The sequence below is a fragment of the Rhinatrema bivittatum genome, chromosome 5, assembly GCF_901001135.1.
Source record: "Rhinatrema bivittatum chromosome 5, aRhiBiv1.1, whole genome shotgun sequence".
In the NCBI taxonomy this organism is placed as follows: Eukaryota; Metazoa; Chordata; class Amphibia; order Gymnophiona; family Rhinatrematidae; genus Rhinatrema; species Rhinatrema bivittatum.
In genome coordinates this window covers 64,082,366-64,102,306 of record NC_042619.1, presented here as the reverse complement: position 1 = coordinate 64,102,306, position 19,941 = coordinate 64,082,366, and the positions used below count along the sequence as shown (strand labels likewise).

Here is a 19,941-nt window from a genome sequence, read left to right as displayed (position 1 = left end):
GCGTGCATAAATCCGGCCGGATTTACGCGCGCAGGGCTTTTAAAATCCGGCCCTTTAAGTTTTTCTTTGGCTTAGAGAGCTTCAGAAATGCACAACCTTATTCTGTCCTATCTAGCACAGAAGTGAAGTAAAATGAAGATAGCTCAAAATTTCTTTCTGTTTCAGCTTGGAAAAAAAGTAGCAAGTTAATGTCAGTCCATGCAATTGCCAGCTAGAATAGGTTGCTTAAAAATAATGCTTGACCTTGATTGGTTCTGCTTCCTGGCTTGTTCCCTGTCCTTTCCAACCAACTTCAGTCAGTATAGGGTAAATGTGACATCACTAATTGCTAGCTTGCCTAGAGTAAAAAAACAAACAAACACTTTTGCTTGTCCCTTTGACTTTAATGTGATCCAAAAATGAATGCAAATGAAAATTTGTGTTATATTCTGAGGTCCCTTCCATTTGTTTTAGATTCTTATGAATGAAATGAAAATAGACTTATTCAGTTTGGATTAACCATATGTTTTAAAGAAATGCACATCCCTAATATTTGGCAATATTATTTTATATTTTTTGCACAGTTGTATTCATTATTGGCGAGTTCATCATTTCTCACAATACCCCATTTAAAACTGAAATAAAAATTATTAATAACTGAAAAAATGAAGGTTTAAGAATTTAACTTGAATAATTTTAATTTGCGTAGCAAAATATTTTTTTTAGTCTTAAGATACAATATAATATAGTGAGCTTAAACAATATGTATAAGAAAATACAAGATGAGGTATTTCAGTTATTACAAAAATTACAATATATTACAGTAAAGTGCATTATAGTAATATAGAATTAATCTCTTGAATGTAAACTAATTTCAAAACATATTATTCTTAATATTTATTTTGTCATTGATTACACACCGTGTAAGATCTGTGTGCATATATTCACACACACACGTACACACACACACACAAACAGACACACGTCTACTTTACATTTGTGTACAGAAATGCCTTGGAATGAAATTTCAGTTTAGCATGTTTTAATTGCATCAATATCTTCTCTGCAATCGTGTTCTGCTGTCAGCTGATATACTGCGATTCCGGTGCCCTCCTAATGTTGTGTCCATGGGCTGGGTTGATGTACTTTGGTGAATACTCCTCTAAACAATGATAAACAATAGATTATTACAATTGTATAACCATTGCTATGCAGTGTGTGTCAAACCAAAAGAAATGCTTATCTTCAAATTAGTTATAGTTATTAATTGCTAGGACTGAGATATAAATAAACATATCACTAGCACAAATGCTTACATATAAACACTATTAATGATGGTTTATAGCAGTTATAACAACCTCTGTGCTGGATATTGAGAGTAATTTTACATGGGTAAAATGATGCTTTACACTCAGAAATGTTGTATTATACAATTGCCTGTTTTACATGCAGGAAAATAAATACACTTATGTCATGTAGCACATACTTTAACCTGGACTGAACAGAAGCATTCCTGAGAGCAAAGGATGCATGTAAAATTTAAAAGGAATTTTTTATACACATAACAGTAGATGTAATTGTGTGCTGGTTAATTTAGTGGGATAATTTTCAAAGCAGACTTAAGGACGCAAGTCCACTTTGAAAATGGGTGTAACTTATGCATATATTTGCCAGCTAACTTATGTGGGTTGTTATAAAATTACCTCCTACTCACACCATTTTTGAAAGGTTTTCTCTCCTTCAAAACTTTTGTGCTTAGGATTGATTGGGCTAAAAGTCCAAAGATTTGCTTTTCAACTGGTCATCAGTGACCTGAAATTTACCTGTGTTTTCCTCTTTTGATGTTTAAAAATAATAAAGAGGCCAATGTACTAACCCATGAGGGAGTTCATGGGAATGATTCAGTATTGCACAATTTTATTTTTTTTTTTTTAAAGTACCAGCTCATTTAAATATTATTGAAATAGCTTCATGGGCAGCATCAGGGCAAATAAGCTCTCTCAGAGCTCAGAAAGGAGAAACCTTTCTGAGAATGTATGGGAATTCCCTTGTACCAGTCCCACGTGCAAGCCTCCTCAGTTTTTTCCTTAGTTGAACTTCAACTCTAAGGGGAGGAGAGCAAGACTGTGTGGCTGATTTGTTCAGCTATCTACTGAGAACAGCTGTTACACGTAAGCAACTTCATTTTCTCCATGGACAAACAGGACAAGTGGGGACATCCGAAGGTGATGTTTGCATTAGAAAATGTCTAAACTGAATGTAACTAATATGCAATCTGGATAAACGTAGAATGTGGGAGAGTTGATGTTATTAATTGAAAAGATTTTGAAGAATTGCTTGGCCAAAAGCACTATCTGCTTGAGAAACTTGATCTAGACAATAGTGCTTCACAAAGTGTTCAGGGAGGACCAAGAAGCTGCTTTGTAAATGTCTTGAATAGATGCAGATTGGAAAAAAACCACTGACATTGCAGTTGCTCTAATTTAATGAGCCTTAATTCTGGTAGAAAGTTATATACCTCCTTCCTTTTTTTGATGTAAACCGATATGATGTTCACACTAATGCCAGTATAGAAAGCTTTTAAATTTTAACAAAACATGATAGTCAGTCAGACAAGAAAAATGTGACTGTTTTCCAATTGGATGGTATTGCTTGTTTGGATGAAAGGATACAAATAATTATGAAGATTTCCCATAAAGCTTTTTTCTTTCTATGTAAAAAAAGTATAGCCCTTCTACAGTTCAAAGGGTGTAGTATTTGTTCTGCTTTATTTGTGTGAAGCCTTGGCAAGAAAACAGGAAGGACCAGGGCTGGTGGAAGCACTAGATGGACAAGGTGACTGCCTAGAGAGCTGGAAGTTTGGGGGCAATGGCCTACTGCACCCACTGGTAGTAATCAGCTGCTTAGTCATAAAGGGGTAGATTTTCAAAGGGGTACGCGCGTAAGATACGCGCGTACCCCCCGAAAACCTACCCCAAACCCCCCCTGCGCGCGCCGAGCCTATTTTGCATAGCATGCAAGCTCCGGGACGCTCGTAAGTCCCGGGGCTTGCATGGAGGGGTTGTCGAGGGGCGTGCCGGGAGTGACGTGGCGTTTCGGGGGCGTATCCGGGGGCGTGTTTCCGGCCCGGGGGCATGACAGCGGCCCCTGGACCAGCCCCCGGACCGGAACATGGAGCGCAGCAGCCGGCCTGGCGTGCGTAAAGTTACGCCTGCTTCCAGCAGGCGTAACTTTCGGGATAAAGGTAGGGGGGAGGTTTAGATAGGACCGGGGGGGGGGGGTTAGGTAGGGGAAGGTGAGGGGAGGGCGAAGGAAAGTTCCCTCCGAGGCTGCTCCGATTTCAGAGCGGCCTCAGAGGGAACGCAGGCAGGCTGCGCGGCTTGGCATGCGCAGGCTGCCGATTTTGGGCAGCTTTGTGCTCGCCGACCCCGGATTTTAATGGATACGCGCGGCTACGCACGTATCTGTTGAAATCCCGCGTACTCTTGTTCGCGCCTGGTGCGCGAACAAAAGTACGCGTGTGCGCAGATTTATAAAATCTGCCCCAAAGCGTTTGTGCTGCAGGGCTGGGCAGAGGAGGAATAGGAGAGGCGACTGGATTAATGCGTTGAAAGTAAGCAGCATTGGGGAGAGGGAGAGAAAGAGAGAGAGACATGGGGAGGGGCACTCCTTTTGCTCCACCTAGGGTGCCTGAGACACTTGCATCAGCTCTTGGAAGGACTATGGGTTATTTTAAATGAATCTTTAGGTAGAAATCTTGGAAGAGTTCTGAGAACTACTCTATTTTTGAACATTTGAATGTATTAATATTTGGAGTTCACTGACTCTATGAGTAGAACCAACTTCTACAAGGAAAACTGTCTTCCAGGTTAGAAATTTGAAATTATTAGAGCCATTGGCTCAAATGAGGGATGCGTTAATCTTGTCAAAATGAGATTGAGGTCCTATTATGCTATGGGGTCTTTTATAAGTGGGTGAAGATGGAAAAGTCCCTTTATAAAATTTGTTAAGAGGAGACCGGGAAAGGGAAAGAGTGAGTGTCCTGAGCGTGTGTCTGTGGAGGAGACCAGAGGCCTTTTGGAGTTGGAGAGATCCGGGAATGCTGATGATGTGGGCTGAGGACACCCCCCCCCCCCCGAGTGACGTCACCAACGTGCGACGTCGGAGGAGGTTTTAAATCGCCTCCTACAGGCCTTTCCCCAGGAGACCAGGAAAGGGAGAGAGTGAGCGTCCTGAGCGTCTGTCTGTGGAGGAGACCGGTGGTCTGTCGGAGTTGGAGAGATCCGGGAATGCCGACGAGGTGGGCCGAGGGGACCCCCCCTGAGTGACGTCACCAACGTGCGACGTCGGAGGAGGTTTTAAATCGCCTCCTACAGGCCTTTCCCCAGGAGACCAGGAAAGGGAGAGAGTGAGCGTCCTGAGCGTGTGTCTGTGGAGGAGACCGGAGGTCTGTCGGAGTTGGAGAGATCCGGGAACGCTGAGGTGGGCCGAGGACACACATCCTGAGTGAGGTCACCAGCTTGCAACGTTGGAGGAGGTTTAAAATCGCCGCCTAAAGGCCTTTCCCCAGGAGACCAGGAAAGGGAGAGAGTGAGCGTCCTCAGTGTGTGTCTGTGGAGGAGACCGGAGGTCTGTCGGAGATGGAGAGATCCGGGAACGCCGATGAGGTGGGCTGAGGACACACACCCCGCGTGACGTCACCAGGGTGCCCCGTCAGAGGAGGCTTAAAAATTGCCTCCTAAAGGCCTTTCCCTAGGAAACTGGGAAAGGGAGAGAGTGAGCGTCTTGAGTGTGAGTCTGTGGAGGAGACCAGAGGCCTTTCGGAATTGGAGAGATCCAGGAAAGCAGACAAGGTAGGCTGAGGACCCCCCCGAGTGACGTCACAGCTTAAAAATTGCCTCCTTACGACGCGCAGCCGAAGCCGCGCACTCCAAAGGGGTGTACGGCTTTGGTTTAACATCTTGGTTTCGTTACTTCTAAGAAGCTCCTTCACTTTTTTCATCTCCACCTGGTGGAATTCAAGGAAAGACGATCCACTCAGCTAAGTACTTTTGTTTTCTTTAGGACATATCTTTTTAAAGTTATGCCTCACTCAGCTCGCAAACGCAGGGCTAGAGAGAGGGCTATAAAGGAAAGTACAATAGCAACTCCAGTGTTAGGCCCAATGGACGTCCACATCAGAAGGGAAGTCATAATGCTGGGTGAAACGTCACCTGAAGGGTTGCAGGAAGGCACAGTAGCCCTTCGTGACTTGGAGATCTCATTGTCCCCAGATCAAAGAGCCCCCCCTGAGAACCCTAACCCTGCAATGATAAGATCGGAATCATTTAAGGACACCCTGTCGCCTCTTGAAAAGAGTGGTGAATAGGGTGGTGGACTAGGAACAACTTTGGTTCCATTTGCAGGAGCGACCAGTACGGTCAATTTTCCAGAGAGGAATGTTATAGAGGGTTTGTTGTCATCCCAGGAAGTTATTTCAGGATGTGATGAAGCTGGAATATTACCAATAGTGAGACCACCTGTATTTTCTGTAGAGGTCATATGGGAAACTTTAGTAGTCTTAAATAAGAATGTTACTTTACAATTGAAACCTACAGTAAATAATATAGATAGATTGGAATCTAAAGTCAACAAGGTAATTCTTGATGACAAAAAGATAGATCAGGCAATTGAAAATAATAGTGGTGAATTGAAAAGGTTAAGTAACCAAAACGGGTTAATAATAAAAGAAAATCAATATTTGTCTAGAAAAATGGAAAACCTTGAAAATCAATTACGAAGTAGAAATTTAAGGCTGGTAATCTTTTCGAAGTTGCCAGCTTTATCGGCAAAAGAAATGTGGAACAAATTTGCTCTAGAATTTTTGAAAATCCCCCAGCAAGCACTTCCCCCTCTCACTCAAATTTATTATATTCCTGCTTGGAAAATTACATCTGAGAAGGAACATAAGAACATAAGAAAATGCCATACTGGGTCAGACCAAGGGTCCATCAAGCCCAGCATCCTGTTTCCAACAGTGGCCAATCCAGGCCAAAAGAACCTGGCAAGTACCCAAAAACTAAGTCTATTCCATGTTACCATTGCTAATGGCAGTGGCTATTCTCTAAGTGAACTTAATAGCAGGTAATGGACTTCTCCTCCAAGAACTTATCCAATCCTTTTTTAAACACAGCTATACTAACTGCACTAACCACATCCTCTGGCAACAAATTCCAGCGTTTAATTGTGCGTTGAGTAAAAAAGAACTTTCTCCGATTAGTTTTAAATGTGTCCCATGCTAATTTCATGGAGTGCCCCCTAGTCTTTCTACTATCCGAAAGAGTAAATAACCGATTCACATCTACCCGTTCTAGACCTCTCATGATTTTAAACACCTCTATCATAACCCCCCACAGTCGTCTCTTCTCCAAGCTGAAAAGTCCTAACCTCTTTAGTCTTTCCTCATAGGGGAGTTGTTCCATTCCCCCTATCATTTTGGAACAAGAATTTCAGTCTATAACACCATTAAATGTTACTGAAATTCTGAAATCTACTGTAGGATAAACATGTTCTTGTTAAACAGGTTGTGCAGCTCAGCTTTCTGGCTCCCTGTCAGGAATAAGGTGGTCTGATCAACCCCTCATGCCAAGGACAGGATGAGTCCGAGTGGGCAGTAGCAACTGTTGACACATAAGGTAGGATTTTCAAAGGGGTACGCGCGTAAGCCCTGGGGTTTGCATGGAGGGGCGTGTCGGGGCATGTCGGGGGTGTGCCGGGAGTGACGCTGCGTTTCGGGGGCGTGTCGCGAGTGACGCGGAGTTTCGGGGGCGGCGCAGCGGGCGTGGTTTCGGCCCGGGGGCGTTCCGGGGCCGTGGCCACGGCCTCCGGACCAGCCCCCGGACCGGAACATGGAGCGCGGCAGCCGGCCCGGCGCGCGCAAAATTACGCCTGCTTCTAGCAGGCGTAACTTTGCCGACAAAGGTGGGGGGGGGGGGGGGTGGGATTTAGATAGATGGACCCTTGGTCTGACCCAGTATGGCATGTTCTTATGTTCTTAGTTCTATAATCTTTAAAGCTATTATATGGATTCGCCTCCTTCAGGAGCCCTTTCTCCGGGTGGAGTCACAGTGGTGTGAAGATTTAAGGATTAGTATTGGTAGAAACAGCTGGACTAGGATATGGCAGAAAGCACATAAGAAAGCACATAAGACATTACTATGTGCACACAGGGTGGAACTGATGGTGAAACTTCTATTGCATTGCTATCAATATCCACTGTTTTTTTTTTACTAGGTTTTCCCCTTGGGCGTCTCAGTTGTGTTGGAGGAGGTATGGCCAATGGGGTACTTATTTACATGTTTGGTGGGAATGTCCCCATGTGTAGACATTTCGACTGCGAGTGGGTTGTTACAGGTTAGATATTAAATGCTAAAATCAGTATGACTCTGGAATTATGTCTATTGGGGCATTAGGAAGGCCAGGTGATGGGCAAATATAAGAAACTTCTTGTTAAGCATCTTATCCATGCATTCAGATTCTCCACTGCAACATGGTGGAATTAGACTCCTACTCTCAAACACTGGTGGTGTGGTCAGATCCACACTATTGCGTTAGTGGAAAAACTGACATATGTTATGGGATAATATGACTCTATGACAAAGTATGGGCGATGTTGCGGCCTCAGTTGCGAGCCTCGCGACTGAGCCCTTACCTGCTCTGCTGGGACTCCAGCAGCGGGGTTCGGGTCCACTTCCTTCTGCTCAGTGCGCCGGCAAGCGCCGCCGCTGCGTGGGCCTGCTCGGCCTGTCTCGCAGCGGCGTCTCCACAAGGGAGACGCCGCCAAGCCCTGGAAATCAGCTCCTCCTCTCCTAGGCGCATGCACGCGCAAGGAGAGGCAATTTAAAGGCATTTTCCCGCCGGACCGCGGGCCGCCCCCGAGAGTGATGTCAGACGCCGGTACATATTTAAACCCGGCGTCTGACTGATCCAATTTGCCTTGCAACGAGGTTACTGCCTGGTACTTGTTGCAGCGCTCCGTTCCTGCCTTGCCTGGTTCTTCTGCTGGTTCCTGCTCCAGTCTCGGATCTTCAGCTCCTGCTCCAGGTTCAGATCTTCAGCTTCATTTCTGCTCCTGATCTCTTGCTTGTTCCTCCGGTTCTCGAATCAACTGAGAATATCATAATGCCTAGTATAGATCCACGGCGCTAGAGATTTCAAGTACGTTGTGCAGTTCTTCTGGTTGCTCCATCTTAAGAAAGAAATAGCAGATATAGAAAAGGTACAGAGAAGGGTGTTACGATTCCTGCCTGCGGAGCTACTCCCCGCGAGCAGGTCTCTCATCTTCTTCGGGTCGCGCTGCTCCCGCGGCCCAGACCGCCACACCTTCAACATCCTAGGCGGCCAGGAGGCCGCTCCCGGCTTCGTTGTCCCTTGCGGCGGGAAGCCGCGAGTGGGATGTCTTCAGCGGCAGGGTGCCGCCATCACTGAGGCCCTGTTCTGAGGCCTAGTGCCGCCCCTGCTTGTCTCTCGCGGCATGGACGCTGCCACCAAGCTGTCCCTGCCTCTTGAGGCGAGGAATCGCCGCCGAAGTTCCTCCTGAACTGCGGCGGGAGGCTGCTGCTGCTCTGATGCGATCCTGCGTCCTGGAGGCCGCTCCTGAAGCCTACCTGCTTCCTTTGTGTCTGCGTCGGGGTGCAGGAGGAGTGCCGCTGTCCATAGTTCTGCTTTCATCCAGGACCCTCCTCTAGATGCCGGAGCGTGTCTCTTCAGCCCATTTAAAGGGCCAGCAACAGGAATTGTTTGCGGCCCCGCCAGAAGCCAGCTCTACCCAGTTTCCTGCTTCAGCCCTATAAAGGCCCCAGCCTGCCTTCATTCAGGGCCTTCGGATCGGGTTCCACAACCGTTTGTGTCCTCTTCTTCGGTCCAGGTCCTCCGTGGTCTTCTCCTGCTTTGACGGCTTTGTCTTCATGTTCCTGATGTCCTTCGTCCGTGCCTCCAGATGTCTTCGTGTTCCTGATGTTCCTCGTCTATACCTCCTGATGTCCGATGTTCCTTCCTCATGCCTTTATCTTCGCCTCTGCCTCCAGTTCCTTGGTTCCTTGATGTCCACTTTCCCGGCGTGCCATTGTTGTTGTCCGTGACCAGCCCACAGGTGGGCTGTGTAGGGCACCTCATGGTACAAGGCCATCTTCTCCTCCACAGTGCAAGCCTCCAGAAGACTTCTGCTTGTATCCTAGTCTTGAACCCCGAGTTATTTGTGTATCCTGTATCTTGAATCCTGAGCTTGTATCCTGTCGTGCTCTTCGGAGTTCCTTGCATTTTCATCCGTCCATGTCTAAGACTCTATTTGAACCTGCTCCACTTCAGTGTGGTCCTTGACCAGCCTCTGGTGGCTGTATAGGGCGCGCCCCGCTGCAGGCCTCTTCAGGATCTTCACCATGTTCCAGTCTCATCTACTCCATACCTCGTCTAGAGCCTGCTTCGAGCCCAGCGTGGTCCACGACCAGCCCCGCGGGTGGGCTGTGTAGGGCACGCTGCGTCGCAGTCTCAACCCAATACTTGATCTTTCTCCTGTATGCTTTTGCCTGCAGTACATTGCTCCTGAAACTTTGTCCAAAAGTCTTTGCCCGAGTCTTCACTTATGTCTACGTCCAAGAGGCTTCGCCTATGTCTTCGTCCAAGAGTCTTCCATGTTTCAAGGCCTCCATCTGCCCTAATCCTCTTTCCGGCCTGCCGCCTATTGCCGTTACCCAGCGGCAGGTCCGAAACAGCTTGGAATGGTCGGAGGACAGTTCATTGACCAAAATTGCATTGCTGGTCTTCTTGGGGCGTGCAGGTCTGGTAGAGGGTCAAACCTTCAGTCTCCTTGTCTTCGCTCCAGCCTTTTTCTGTTTCTTGTTTGCCCGTGCTTGCATTGGCTCACCTCTCACTGCGCTCTCGGGGCTCCCCCTCGAGTGGCATGGTGATCCAAGGGCTCACATCTCCCATCAGAAGTGACCGCGCCTCCACGCTCATAACAGTATCCGAAGGCCATGAGCTCGGTGAGCTGTGCCTGTGACGAGCTCCAGTTTTTTAGACATTTTTTGGCCTTGATTTTTGCCCGGAAATTTTTTACTTCAGTTTCTGGACTTTCTTCAACTTGCTTTTGCCCAGAGAATTTTTTCACCTTGGTTCCTGGACATTTAATAGTACGCCTTAATTAATTTTTTTTTTTTTTGCTCCATGTCTTCCCTCTACAGCTGTCTGGTTCCCACGAACTGCAGGAGGCAGCTGCATCCAGACCATCTCAGAGTTCAATTCGTCCTGGAATTTCCACGACCAGCAGGAGGCATATGCCACTGTTCCAGAGTTCATCTCCGTTTTTCCCACTTCGATGTGGTCCAGCTCCCTGGTTCCATACCACATGCAGGAGGTGCCTGCACCCAGCTTCCACATCTAGCCTCCAGTATCTTCAACGGCCAGAGTTCTCAAGCATCAGAGAGTACGTTTCATTAAAGTGTATTCCACATCACATACCAGGTCTTTGGTTCTTACGACCAGCAGGAGGCACCTGCACCCTAGATCTGTCTTCGTCTCCTTGTTTCTGGCTCCGCTCCTGCTTGCATTGTCCGAATGCTTGCCATGGAGCCATCTTCAACCAGAAGTTTCTTTCCATGTCCGCATGTGAGATTCCAGCTATGGATTACTTGTCGGTTTTTGGCAGACGTCACCTTCCTGCATTTCATTTTTTGACCTCATCTCAGCGAATCACCTTGAATCCACGATTTGATCCAGCTTCCGTTCCATGCAAATGGATCCTACCAAGGATCACCATCGCGAGCCATCCTGCACCCAGAGCTCGCCACCATGGGTCCTCTAGCGTCCATCAAGCTGCATTCCAAACCACCAGTATCCGGATTGGAAGATCCTGATTCCTTGCCATCTGCTCTGCTGTGCAGCCTAGCTGCCAAGCTAAGGACTGCATTATTATCTTCCAGTGGTCCACTATGCCTGCACTGCCATGCTGTTTATCTCTCTGAAGAGACCTTGTCTTCCTTGAGACCACATGGTGAGTCAACCTTACTTCCTTGGATCTAGGATAACCCATGCGGTTATCTTCAGTCCATCACCCTAGGAAGTCTTCCGTACAACCCAACAAGTCACTGAGTATTCTCCAACTCCAGTGTCTTCCACTAGTAATTCACTTCTGCAGGGACGTTTCCCATTGCCTGCACCTGACCATCCATCCTTGGGTATTTCTCTGTTCATTCCCATGGAAGTCTTTGCTGTCTTCAAATCTGGTCTGTTGAAGCTCCATCTATCTCAAGGGGCTCCTTGACCCAGCCCTAAGGGAACTTCATCTTCATAGTCATCGAAGCCATCCTCTTCAGCAAACAGTCTCTTGCATAGTGCCACGGCGACACCTACTGACCATCAAGTCTGAGAACAACTTCACCACTTGTGAGTGCCTGAAGTGTTCATGAATTCCCAAGATGCAACACTCTCGGACCAAACTGTAAAGACTTTTTTCATCTAGCCATGCAAGCCTGGAAGCAGCAATCCTGAGCTTTTTCAATCTCTGCTGCCTGCCTAGCCTCGGACTTCCCTTCGGACTCCTGCCTTCGGCAGACTTCACCTAAGTCCAAGCGGCTCGGATCCTCAAGGGCCCCTCCTGAGGGGATCTCGGCCTTCCAGTGGTGAAGATCCTGTGGGTCTCCTGGCTATGACCCCCACTGAGGGCCTTCCCTCGATATTGACTTCACTATCTTCTTTAGACAAAAGTTGCCTCCAGAATCAACTCTCCATCATCTGAACTTTGTGCAGCGGACTTCCATTCGAGTCTTCCTGACACCACTGCTATCCAAAAGCAGCTGGCAGTAGTAAGTTGTCTACTTACTCTCCTGGAGTTCCATTGTCACAGCTGTAGAGTCCAGCTTGAAGGCTGATTCTTCCTTTTCTTGCTGCCACTGTGAAGATGATGCTTGTCTACTTGCCACACTTGCTCTGACTACCAAGAGCTGGTCCTCATTCCAAGTTAGTGCTCGCCTATGCCTTCTGTTTATCCTAGACCTCTGGTTCTTGATCTCTGCTACCTTGAACAATTGATTAAGATGCAAGCCTGCTGGCCTGCAACCCGTGCCCTGCTTGTTTCGTGTCTTCAGTATCTTGTCTACGTCTTGCCTGGATCTTCAACATTCTTCATCATGTCTTCAGCTATAGTATTTCCATCGCTACAGCTCCTTGCCAAGAATCTTCCAACGTCTGTCCTTGGACCCTTGATCTTCCTCTGTGAGTATGGCTTGATACCTTGTCTCCTCTAAGCTGTTGATAAGAGGCTTGAGGAGGGGGTCTTTAAGGAGGGAGGTACTGTTACGATTCCGGCCTGCGGAGCTACTCCCCGCGAGCAGGTCTCTTACCTTCTTCGGGTCGTGCTGCTCCCACGGCCTGGACCGCCACACCTTCAACATCCTAGGCGGCCAGAAGACCGCTCCCGGCTTCGTTGTCCCTTGCGGCAGTAAGCCGCAAGTCGGATATCTTCAGCGGCATGGAGCCGCCATCGCTGAGGCCCTGTTCTGAGGCCTAGTGTCGCCCCTGCCTGTCCCTCGCGGCATGGATGCCGCCACCGAGCTGTCCCTGCCTCTTGTGGTGAGGAGCCGCTGCCGAAGTCCCTCCTGAGCGGCGAAGGGAGGCTGCTGCCGCTCTGATGTAATCCTGCAGCCTGGAGGCTGCTCCTGAAGCCTGCCTGCTTCCTTTGCATCTGTGTCGGTGTGCAGGAGAAGCGCCACTGTCCTTGTTCTGCTTTCATCCAGGACCCTCCTCTAGGCGCCAGCTTGCATCTCTTAAGTCCATTTAAAGGGCCAGCAACAGGAAGTGCTTGCAGCCCCGCCAGAAGCCAGCTCCACCCAGTTTCCTGCTTCAGCCCTATAAAGGTCCCTGCCTGCCTTCATTCAGGGCCTTTGGATCAGGTTCCATAACCGTCTGTGTCCTCTTCTTCGGTCCAGGTCCTCCGTGGTCTTCTCCTGCTTTGACAGCTTCGTCTTCATGTTCCTGATGTCCTTTGTCCATGCCTCCAGATGTCTTCGTGTTCCTGATGTTCTCCGTCTGTACCTTCTGATGTCTCTGTATTTCTGATGTCCTTCGTCCGTACCTCCTGATGTCCGATGTTCCTTCCTGATGCCTTTGTCTTCGCCTCTGCCTCCAGTTCCTTGGTTCCTTGATGTCCACTTTCCCGGCGTGCCATTGTCATGGTCCATGATGGGCGGGCTGTGTAGGGCGCCTAATGGTACAAGGCCTTCTTCTCTTCCGCAGTGCAAGCCTCCAGAAGACTTCTGCTTGTATCCTGGTCTTGAATACCGAGTTGGTTGTGTATCCTGTATCTTGAATCCTGAGCTTGTATCCTGTCGTGCTCTTCATAGTTCCTTGCATTTGCATCCGTCCATGTCTAAGACTGTTTGAACCTGCTCCGCTTTAGCGTGGTCCGCGACCAGCCTCTGGCGGCTGTGTAGGGTGCGCCCCGCTGCAGGCCTCTTCAGGATCTTCGCCATGTTCCAGTCTCATCTACTCCACACAGAGTCTAGAGCCTGCTTCGAGCCCAGCGTGGTCCATTACCAGCCCCGCAGGTGGGCTGTTTAGGGCGCGCTGCGTCGCAATCTCAACCCAGTACTTGATCTTGCTCCTGTATACTTTTGCCTCCAGTACCTTGCTCCTCAACCTTCATCCAAAAGTCTTTGCCTGAATCTTCGCCTATGTCTACTTCCAAGAGTCTTCCATGTTCCAAGTCCTCAGTCTGCCCTCGTCCTCTGCTGGCCTGCCGCCTATTGCTGTTATCAAACGGCATGTCTGAAAGGGCTTGGAACGGTCGGAGGACTGTTCATTGACCAACATTGCGTTGCTGGTATCTTGGGGCGTACAGGTCCAGTAGAGGGTCAGACCTGCAGCCTCCTTGTCTTCGCTCCAGCCTTCTTCTGTTTCTTGTTTGCCTGTGCTTGCATTGGCTTACCTCTCGCTGCACTCTTGGGGCTCCCCCCGAGTGGCATGGCGATCCAAGGGCTCACATCTCCCATCAGAAGCAACTGCGCCTCCGCACTCGCAACAAAGGGTGACAAAAATGAGAAAGAGAATGCAAAAAACTCCATTATTGAGAAAGGCTAAACTGATTAGGGTGCTTTAGCTTAGAAAAGAATTGACTTAGAGGAAGTATGATTGAAATTTATAAAATCATGAGTAGAGTGGAACAGGTAAATAGGGAACAGTTATCAAACCTTTCAAACAACACTAGTATTAGGGTACACTCCATGAAATTAGCAACCAGAAGATTTAAAACAAATTATAGAAAATATATTTTCACTCAGCACACAATCAATTTATGGAATCTGGCCTTTATTGGAGGAGATAAACTAGAACAGGTTTTTCTGGCTAAATTCAACTGCAGAGACCTTACATTGAAGGGGGATATTTTTTATTAATAACGTTTTGTTCTTATAATTTTTGAAAAAGGGATTTTTTTGCATTGTTTCTTAGGCATTCTTTCTACTTAGTTTTAGAAAGGAAGAATAGAGGGGAAGGGGTTGCCTTGCTCTAGTGTCTTTTTGTTTCTGCCTTTGGATTAAGTAGTACAAAGGGACAGCTTTTTCTTTGAAGCTTGAGAATAGAAAGGAGCACATTGCCTGTGTTAATTGGATCAGGAACTGTGTTAATTGGATCAGGATCTGTGTTAATTGGATCATGATCTGAGCTCTGCATATAGGTCACCATAGCTAACAACTAATTGTTACGCGTGCCGGCTGCGGCAGACCCGCGGCCCGGCCCCTCACCTCTCTTAGACCTATCCTTGTGGGAGCGATTGGATTCTCTCCTACAGGAACTGTCTCGATTTGTGGCCGTGTCCGGTGGACCTTTGACGATCCTGGGCGGCATGCCATTGCAAGCACTAATTTGCTACACCTTCGACAAGGCCAACAAAGCCTATTTGATTATACAATTGAATTCCAGACCTTAGCTACAAAAATCTCCTGGCAGGAAGATTGCCTGCGAGCTATCTACCTGGATGGACTCTCCCCGCAGCTGAAGAATGAATTGGCAGCTTGGGAGCGCCCCTCCTCTCTTGAAGATCTTATTGATCTAACTGGCCAAATTGATCATCGGCTCCAAGAGCGCCACTGGGAGAATTGGATGCCCAAGAAGCCCTCTGAGGTTCGTTCCCGCTCGCCACCAGCCCTGCCCCCGGTAGGGTCTCTGCTGTGGCCAAGATGGAAGAACCCATGCAGTTGGGCCATGGGCGGTTGTTCCTGGAAGAGCGCCTCCAGCTGAGACAAACAGACCTGTGTCTGACTGTGGAGCACCTGGCCATCACCCACAGACCTGCCCAGTCCGTCCGGGAAACTACCCGGCCTAAGTTCAGTTGGGGTCCTCAACTTAGGTGCAATGTCACTGGCCCCTCAGTTGTCTGTGCCTGTCACCTTGATTTGGGACTCCCGGTCCTTTCCAATTCTTGCTATGGTGGAATCTGACTCAACAAACAACCCACACACAGGAAAATTTTATCTTTATACCTTAGATGTATATCTTTCTTTTTTATCTTTTTTTGTTAATTTTTATTTCTGTGCCTCACACATGCCCAACCTAGTCGCAACTTAACTTAATAAGTGTCTTCAATAAATACTATTAAAGAATTATTTAAAATATTTAATGGATGAATGGTGATGCTTCATACAATTACAAGAACACCAGACCTTGGTGTCTCGTTCAATTTTTGTTATGTAATCATGAGCGCCACCATCCCCCACATAAGCAGTGTGGAAATTGTTCAATTTGTGCCAATACCATTGAGGGTGACAGCTGGATTGACAGTAACATGGGGTATGTGGTGAAGCGTAGAGTAATGACCAGTTGTTTATCTAAAAATGTCATCTATGCTATAATTTGTAAATGCCTGAAGGTGTATATTGGACGCACAAGTCGAGCCATTAAGATGCGGTTAATGGAGCATAGGTCTCACATTAACAATAGAGTGATGACAGCACCATTGGTTAACCATTGTGTGGAACATGGTTTTACCTTTGATGATTTAAAATGGACTATAATCGAACAGGTGATAAAGAAATCGGCGTGGGAAGATGTGAATACAATATTGAATCGAAGGGAGCAATATTGGATCTTTAAATTAAAAACTGAGGCGCCCATTGGATTAAACGATCAGATTGACTGGCTATCCCTCCTCTAAGGTTGAGTTGAGGGGAGGGACTTTGCATTGCTGCCATGTTGAAAGTCATGTGATGGGAGTCCCTTTAAATTGGGACGCTAACAAGAGAGGGTGGGTTCGCCATCTTTTTGAAGAGGAGAATCGAGTGAGCAGCGTTTAGGTGAGCTCTTTATGGATTTGGAACATGAAACACGATTTAATCATTTGGGACTAAGTTTTAGTGGCTTCCCCTGAAGAAGAACATTCGAAACTGGGCCTCGTTGGGGCAAGTGCTGCTGCAAGATCTTTTTGAGGACTTTAAGTTCAAGATAAGTAATGCTCCTATTTTGAATGATTGGCGACCTAATCTCTTGTTTTTCATTCAGTGTTTCACATTAATGTCTAAAGATATAAAGACATAAAGAGAAGATTTTAAGAAGAAAATAAAAAAATAAAAAATAAGTTTTGAAAAACCGATTAAAGAACTATGTGGGGGATGGGGGCGCTCATGATTACATAACAAAAATTGAACGAGACACCAAGGTCTGGTGTTCTTGTAATTGTATGAAGCATCACCATTCATCCATTAAATATTTTAAATAATTCTTTAATAGTATTTATTGTAGATACTTATTAAGTTAAGTTGCGACTAGGTTGGGCATGTGTGAGGCACAGAAATAAAAATTAACAAAAAAAGATAAAAAAGAAAGATATACATCTAAGGTATAAAGATAAAATTTTCCTGTGTGTGGGTTGTTTGTTGAGTTTTATATAGGAATTACTCTCACGCTTTGTGGATAGATATTGTTTGATGGTGGAATCTGAAGCAGGAGGCAATTTTATCCTCATGGATCTAGTTCAACTTCTGGGTATAAATACCCATCCTTTGGAGACCTCCTTGTGCATTGCTTAAATTTATGGAGAACTGTTACCCGGTCAAATTTCCCTGACCACAGAGCCAGTTCCTCCTTACTGGTGCCCTTCATACCGAAGAAATCGAACTATTGGGAATGGAGAAATCTATCCATCCAGTAGTCTTAGGACTACCCTGGCTCCAACGTCACTCCCCCCAGTTTGATTGGGGGTCGCTTCAGCTGGTGGAATGTGGTTCCACCTGCCATCAGACTTGTCTATAAAGAGAGGTGCCACCTCCTGTGATTCCTTTGGTGACCACCTCCTCAGGCATACCAGCTCCCAATGCAGACTTTGAAGATGTTTTTTCAAAGCAAAAAGTGGACCTTCTACCATCTTTTTGGAGGTTTGATTGCCCCATCAAACTTCTATCTGGGACTATGCCTCCCCGAGGGCACACTTATCCTCTGCCCCTTCCTGAGACCAAGGCCGGTGCAGGATTCTTCTTCGTTACGAAGAAAGATGAATCTCTAAGGCCATGTATCAATTACCGCGGCTTAAATGCTATCACCCGCAAAGACAAATACCCGTTGCCCTTAATCTCTGAGTTATTTGACCGACTACACAGAGCTTCTATATTCACCAAGCTGGATCTACGCGGAGCTTACAACTTGGTGTGTATTCGCCCTGATGACATCTGGAAGACAGCTTTCAGCACCAGAGACGGGCATTATGAATATCTGGTGATGCCTCTGTAACGCACCCGCAGTATTTCAATGAATGATTAATGAAAATTTCAGAGACCTATTATATGTTAAGGTTGTGGCATACCTCGATGACATCCTTGTCTTCTCCAAGGATCTGGCTACACACCACACCGATGTTCGCATAGTTCTTCAACGTCTCCGTGAAAACCATCTGTTTGCGAAATTGGATAAGTGCTTGTTTGAAAAGTCCAATCTGCCCTTTCTTGGATATATAATTTCACAATGAGGATTCTCTATGGATCCTGAAAAACTCAAAGGAATCCAAGTGTGGCCACAGCCCATGGGTCTTAAAGCGCTACAACGATTTCTAGGATTCACGAATTATTACCGCCATTTCATTCCACATTACTCTACACTGGCAGCTCCTCTTACCACATTGACCCATAAGGGCCAAGATACCCGGAACTGGACCCCGGAAGCCATTACAGCCTTTCATCACCTCAAAGAAGCTTTCCTAGTTGGATCTTGCTTCACCATCCAGACCCAAACCGCCCCTTTTTGGATGAGGTGGATGCCTCCGCTATTGGGGCTGGGGCGGTTTTGAGCCAACTTTCTGCTTACGGATCGTTAGTCCTGTTCTCATTCTACTCTCGCAAGTTCTCTTCAGTGGAACAAAACTATAGCATTGGAGATCGCGAGTTACTCGCCATCAAATTGGCTCTAGAATAAAACTATAAAATAATCAATTACTGGTCCCATATGTTTCGTTAAACGCCTGTTCAAATAGCCAGGTCTTTATCAGTTTTTTAAATCTCTGTATGCTCGATTCTGTTCTAATGTCGAGAGGCAATGCATTCCAGATCTTTGGACCGGCTAGGGACAGGGTCCTTTCTCTGACTGAACACAAATGGGCTATTTTTGGTGATGGTATTGTCAACAGGGCTTTCCCCAATGATCTTAGGTTACGTGGTGGTGTATGGATGTGGAGGGAGGCATTTAGGCATTCGCTGTTGTTCCCATATACTGTTTTATGTATTAATAATAAACATTTGTATTGGATTCTTGACTGAATCGGCAACCAATGAAGCTCTCTCAAGGCAGGCGAAATATGATCATATTTCTTCGTGTTGGTCAATAGACGCGCTGCCGCGTTTTGCAATGGCTGCAAAGGCCGGAAAGTTGAGTTTGGTACTCCTAATAAAAGGGCATTACAATAATCAAGTTTGGGTGAGATAAGTGCCTGCAAAACAGTGCGAAAATCCTCTGTATGTAAAAAAGGTCTCAGTTTTCTTAATATTTGTAATTTGTAAAAGCCATCTTTGTTTATGGCTTTTATTGATGCTTTCATACTCAATTCTGCATCAAGAATAGGACCTAAGTCTCTTACCTCATATTTGATACTATAGGATGGTATGAGGGACTTTATTTCTAATTCTATCTTCTCTGTTACTTTGTTGCTCATATATAATATTTCTGTTTTAGAGTTATTTAATGCTAAAGACATGTGGGAAAGAAGTTGTTTTATGGATATGAAATACACTTCCCATAACTTCAGTGTAGATTGAAGTGAGTCATTTATAGGTAATAAAATTTGGATATCATCCGCAAATAGATAATGTACCAATCCTAATCCTGCTAAAAATCTACACAACAGGGCCATATATATGTTAAAAAGCATTGGTGACAGTGAGGAACCCTGGGGAACCCCTGTCTGAATATCAACTGTATCTGATTCTGTTGTGCCTAGTTTTACTTTAAATGATCTATTAGTTAGATATAATCGAATCCAAGCAAGGGTTGTATCTGTAAGCCCAATTTCCTGTAGTCTTACTAAAAGGGCTTCGTGATTGATGGTATCAAACGCTGTTGATATATCCAATAAAATTAGCAAATATGATTTATTCTGATCAAAACCCCTTTGAATAGTGTCTGTCAAGGAAATTAATAAAGTTTCTGTATTATGGGATTTCCGAAATCCAAATTGTGATGGAAAGAGCAATTGGTTATCTTTGAGATAATCCATAAACTGATGATTTACAACTTTCTCTAATAATTTGGCCAAAAAAGGAAGTATTGAAATGGGACGATAACTGGCCATAACTTCCGGATCAAGCTGACTTTTTTTTAATATGGGCTTTACTACGGCACATGTCAGGGCATCTGGAAATTTTCCCTCTTCTAAAGATATATTAATAATCTCAGCTAACGGCTTGGCTATAATATCGGGAACTTTGTTGGTATAGCATCTAGTGGATGGTTGGCAGG

The 19,941-nt window shown here is 46.1% G+C and overlaps 1 protein-coding gene across 3 annotated transcripts in view; it reads right to left on the bottom strand.

The window, feature by feature from the left end:
• Nucleotides 1-621: 621 nt before the first annotated feature.
• Nucleotides 622-19,941, bottom strand: part of CEP126 (centrosomal protein 126) — a 418,124-nt gene continuing 398,804 nt past the window's right edge. For 2 of the 3 annotated variants that reach the window (XM_029602400.1, XM_029602402.1), the window contains one exon: nt 622-1,141. In XM_029602400.1, coding sequence (XP_029458260.1) covers nt 1,031-1,141 — 111 coding nt within the window. In that variant the 3' untranslated portion in view covers nt 622-1,030. The remainder of the gene's footprint in view (nt 1,142-19,941) is intronic. The other variant, XM_029602403.1, reaches the window with a different exon arrangement.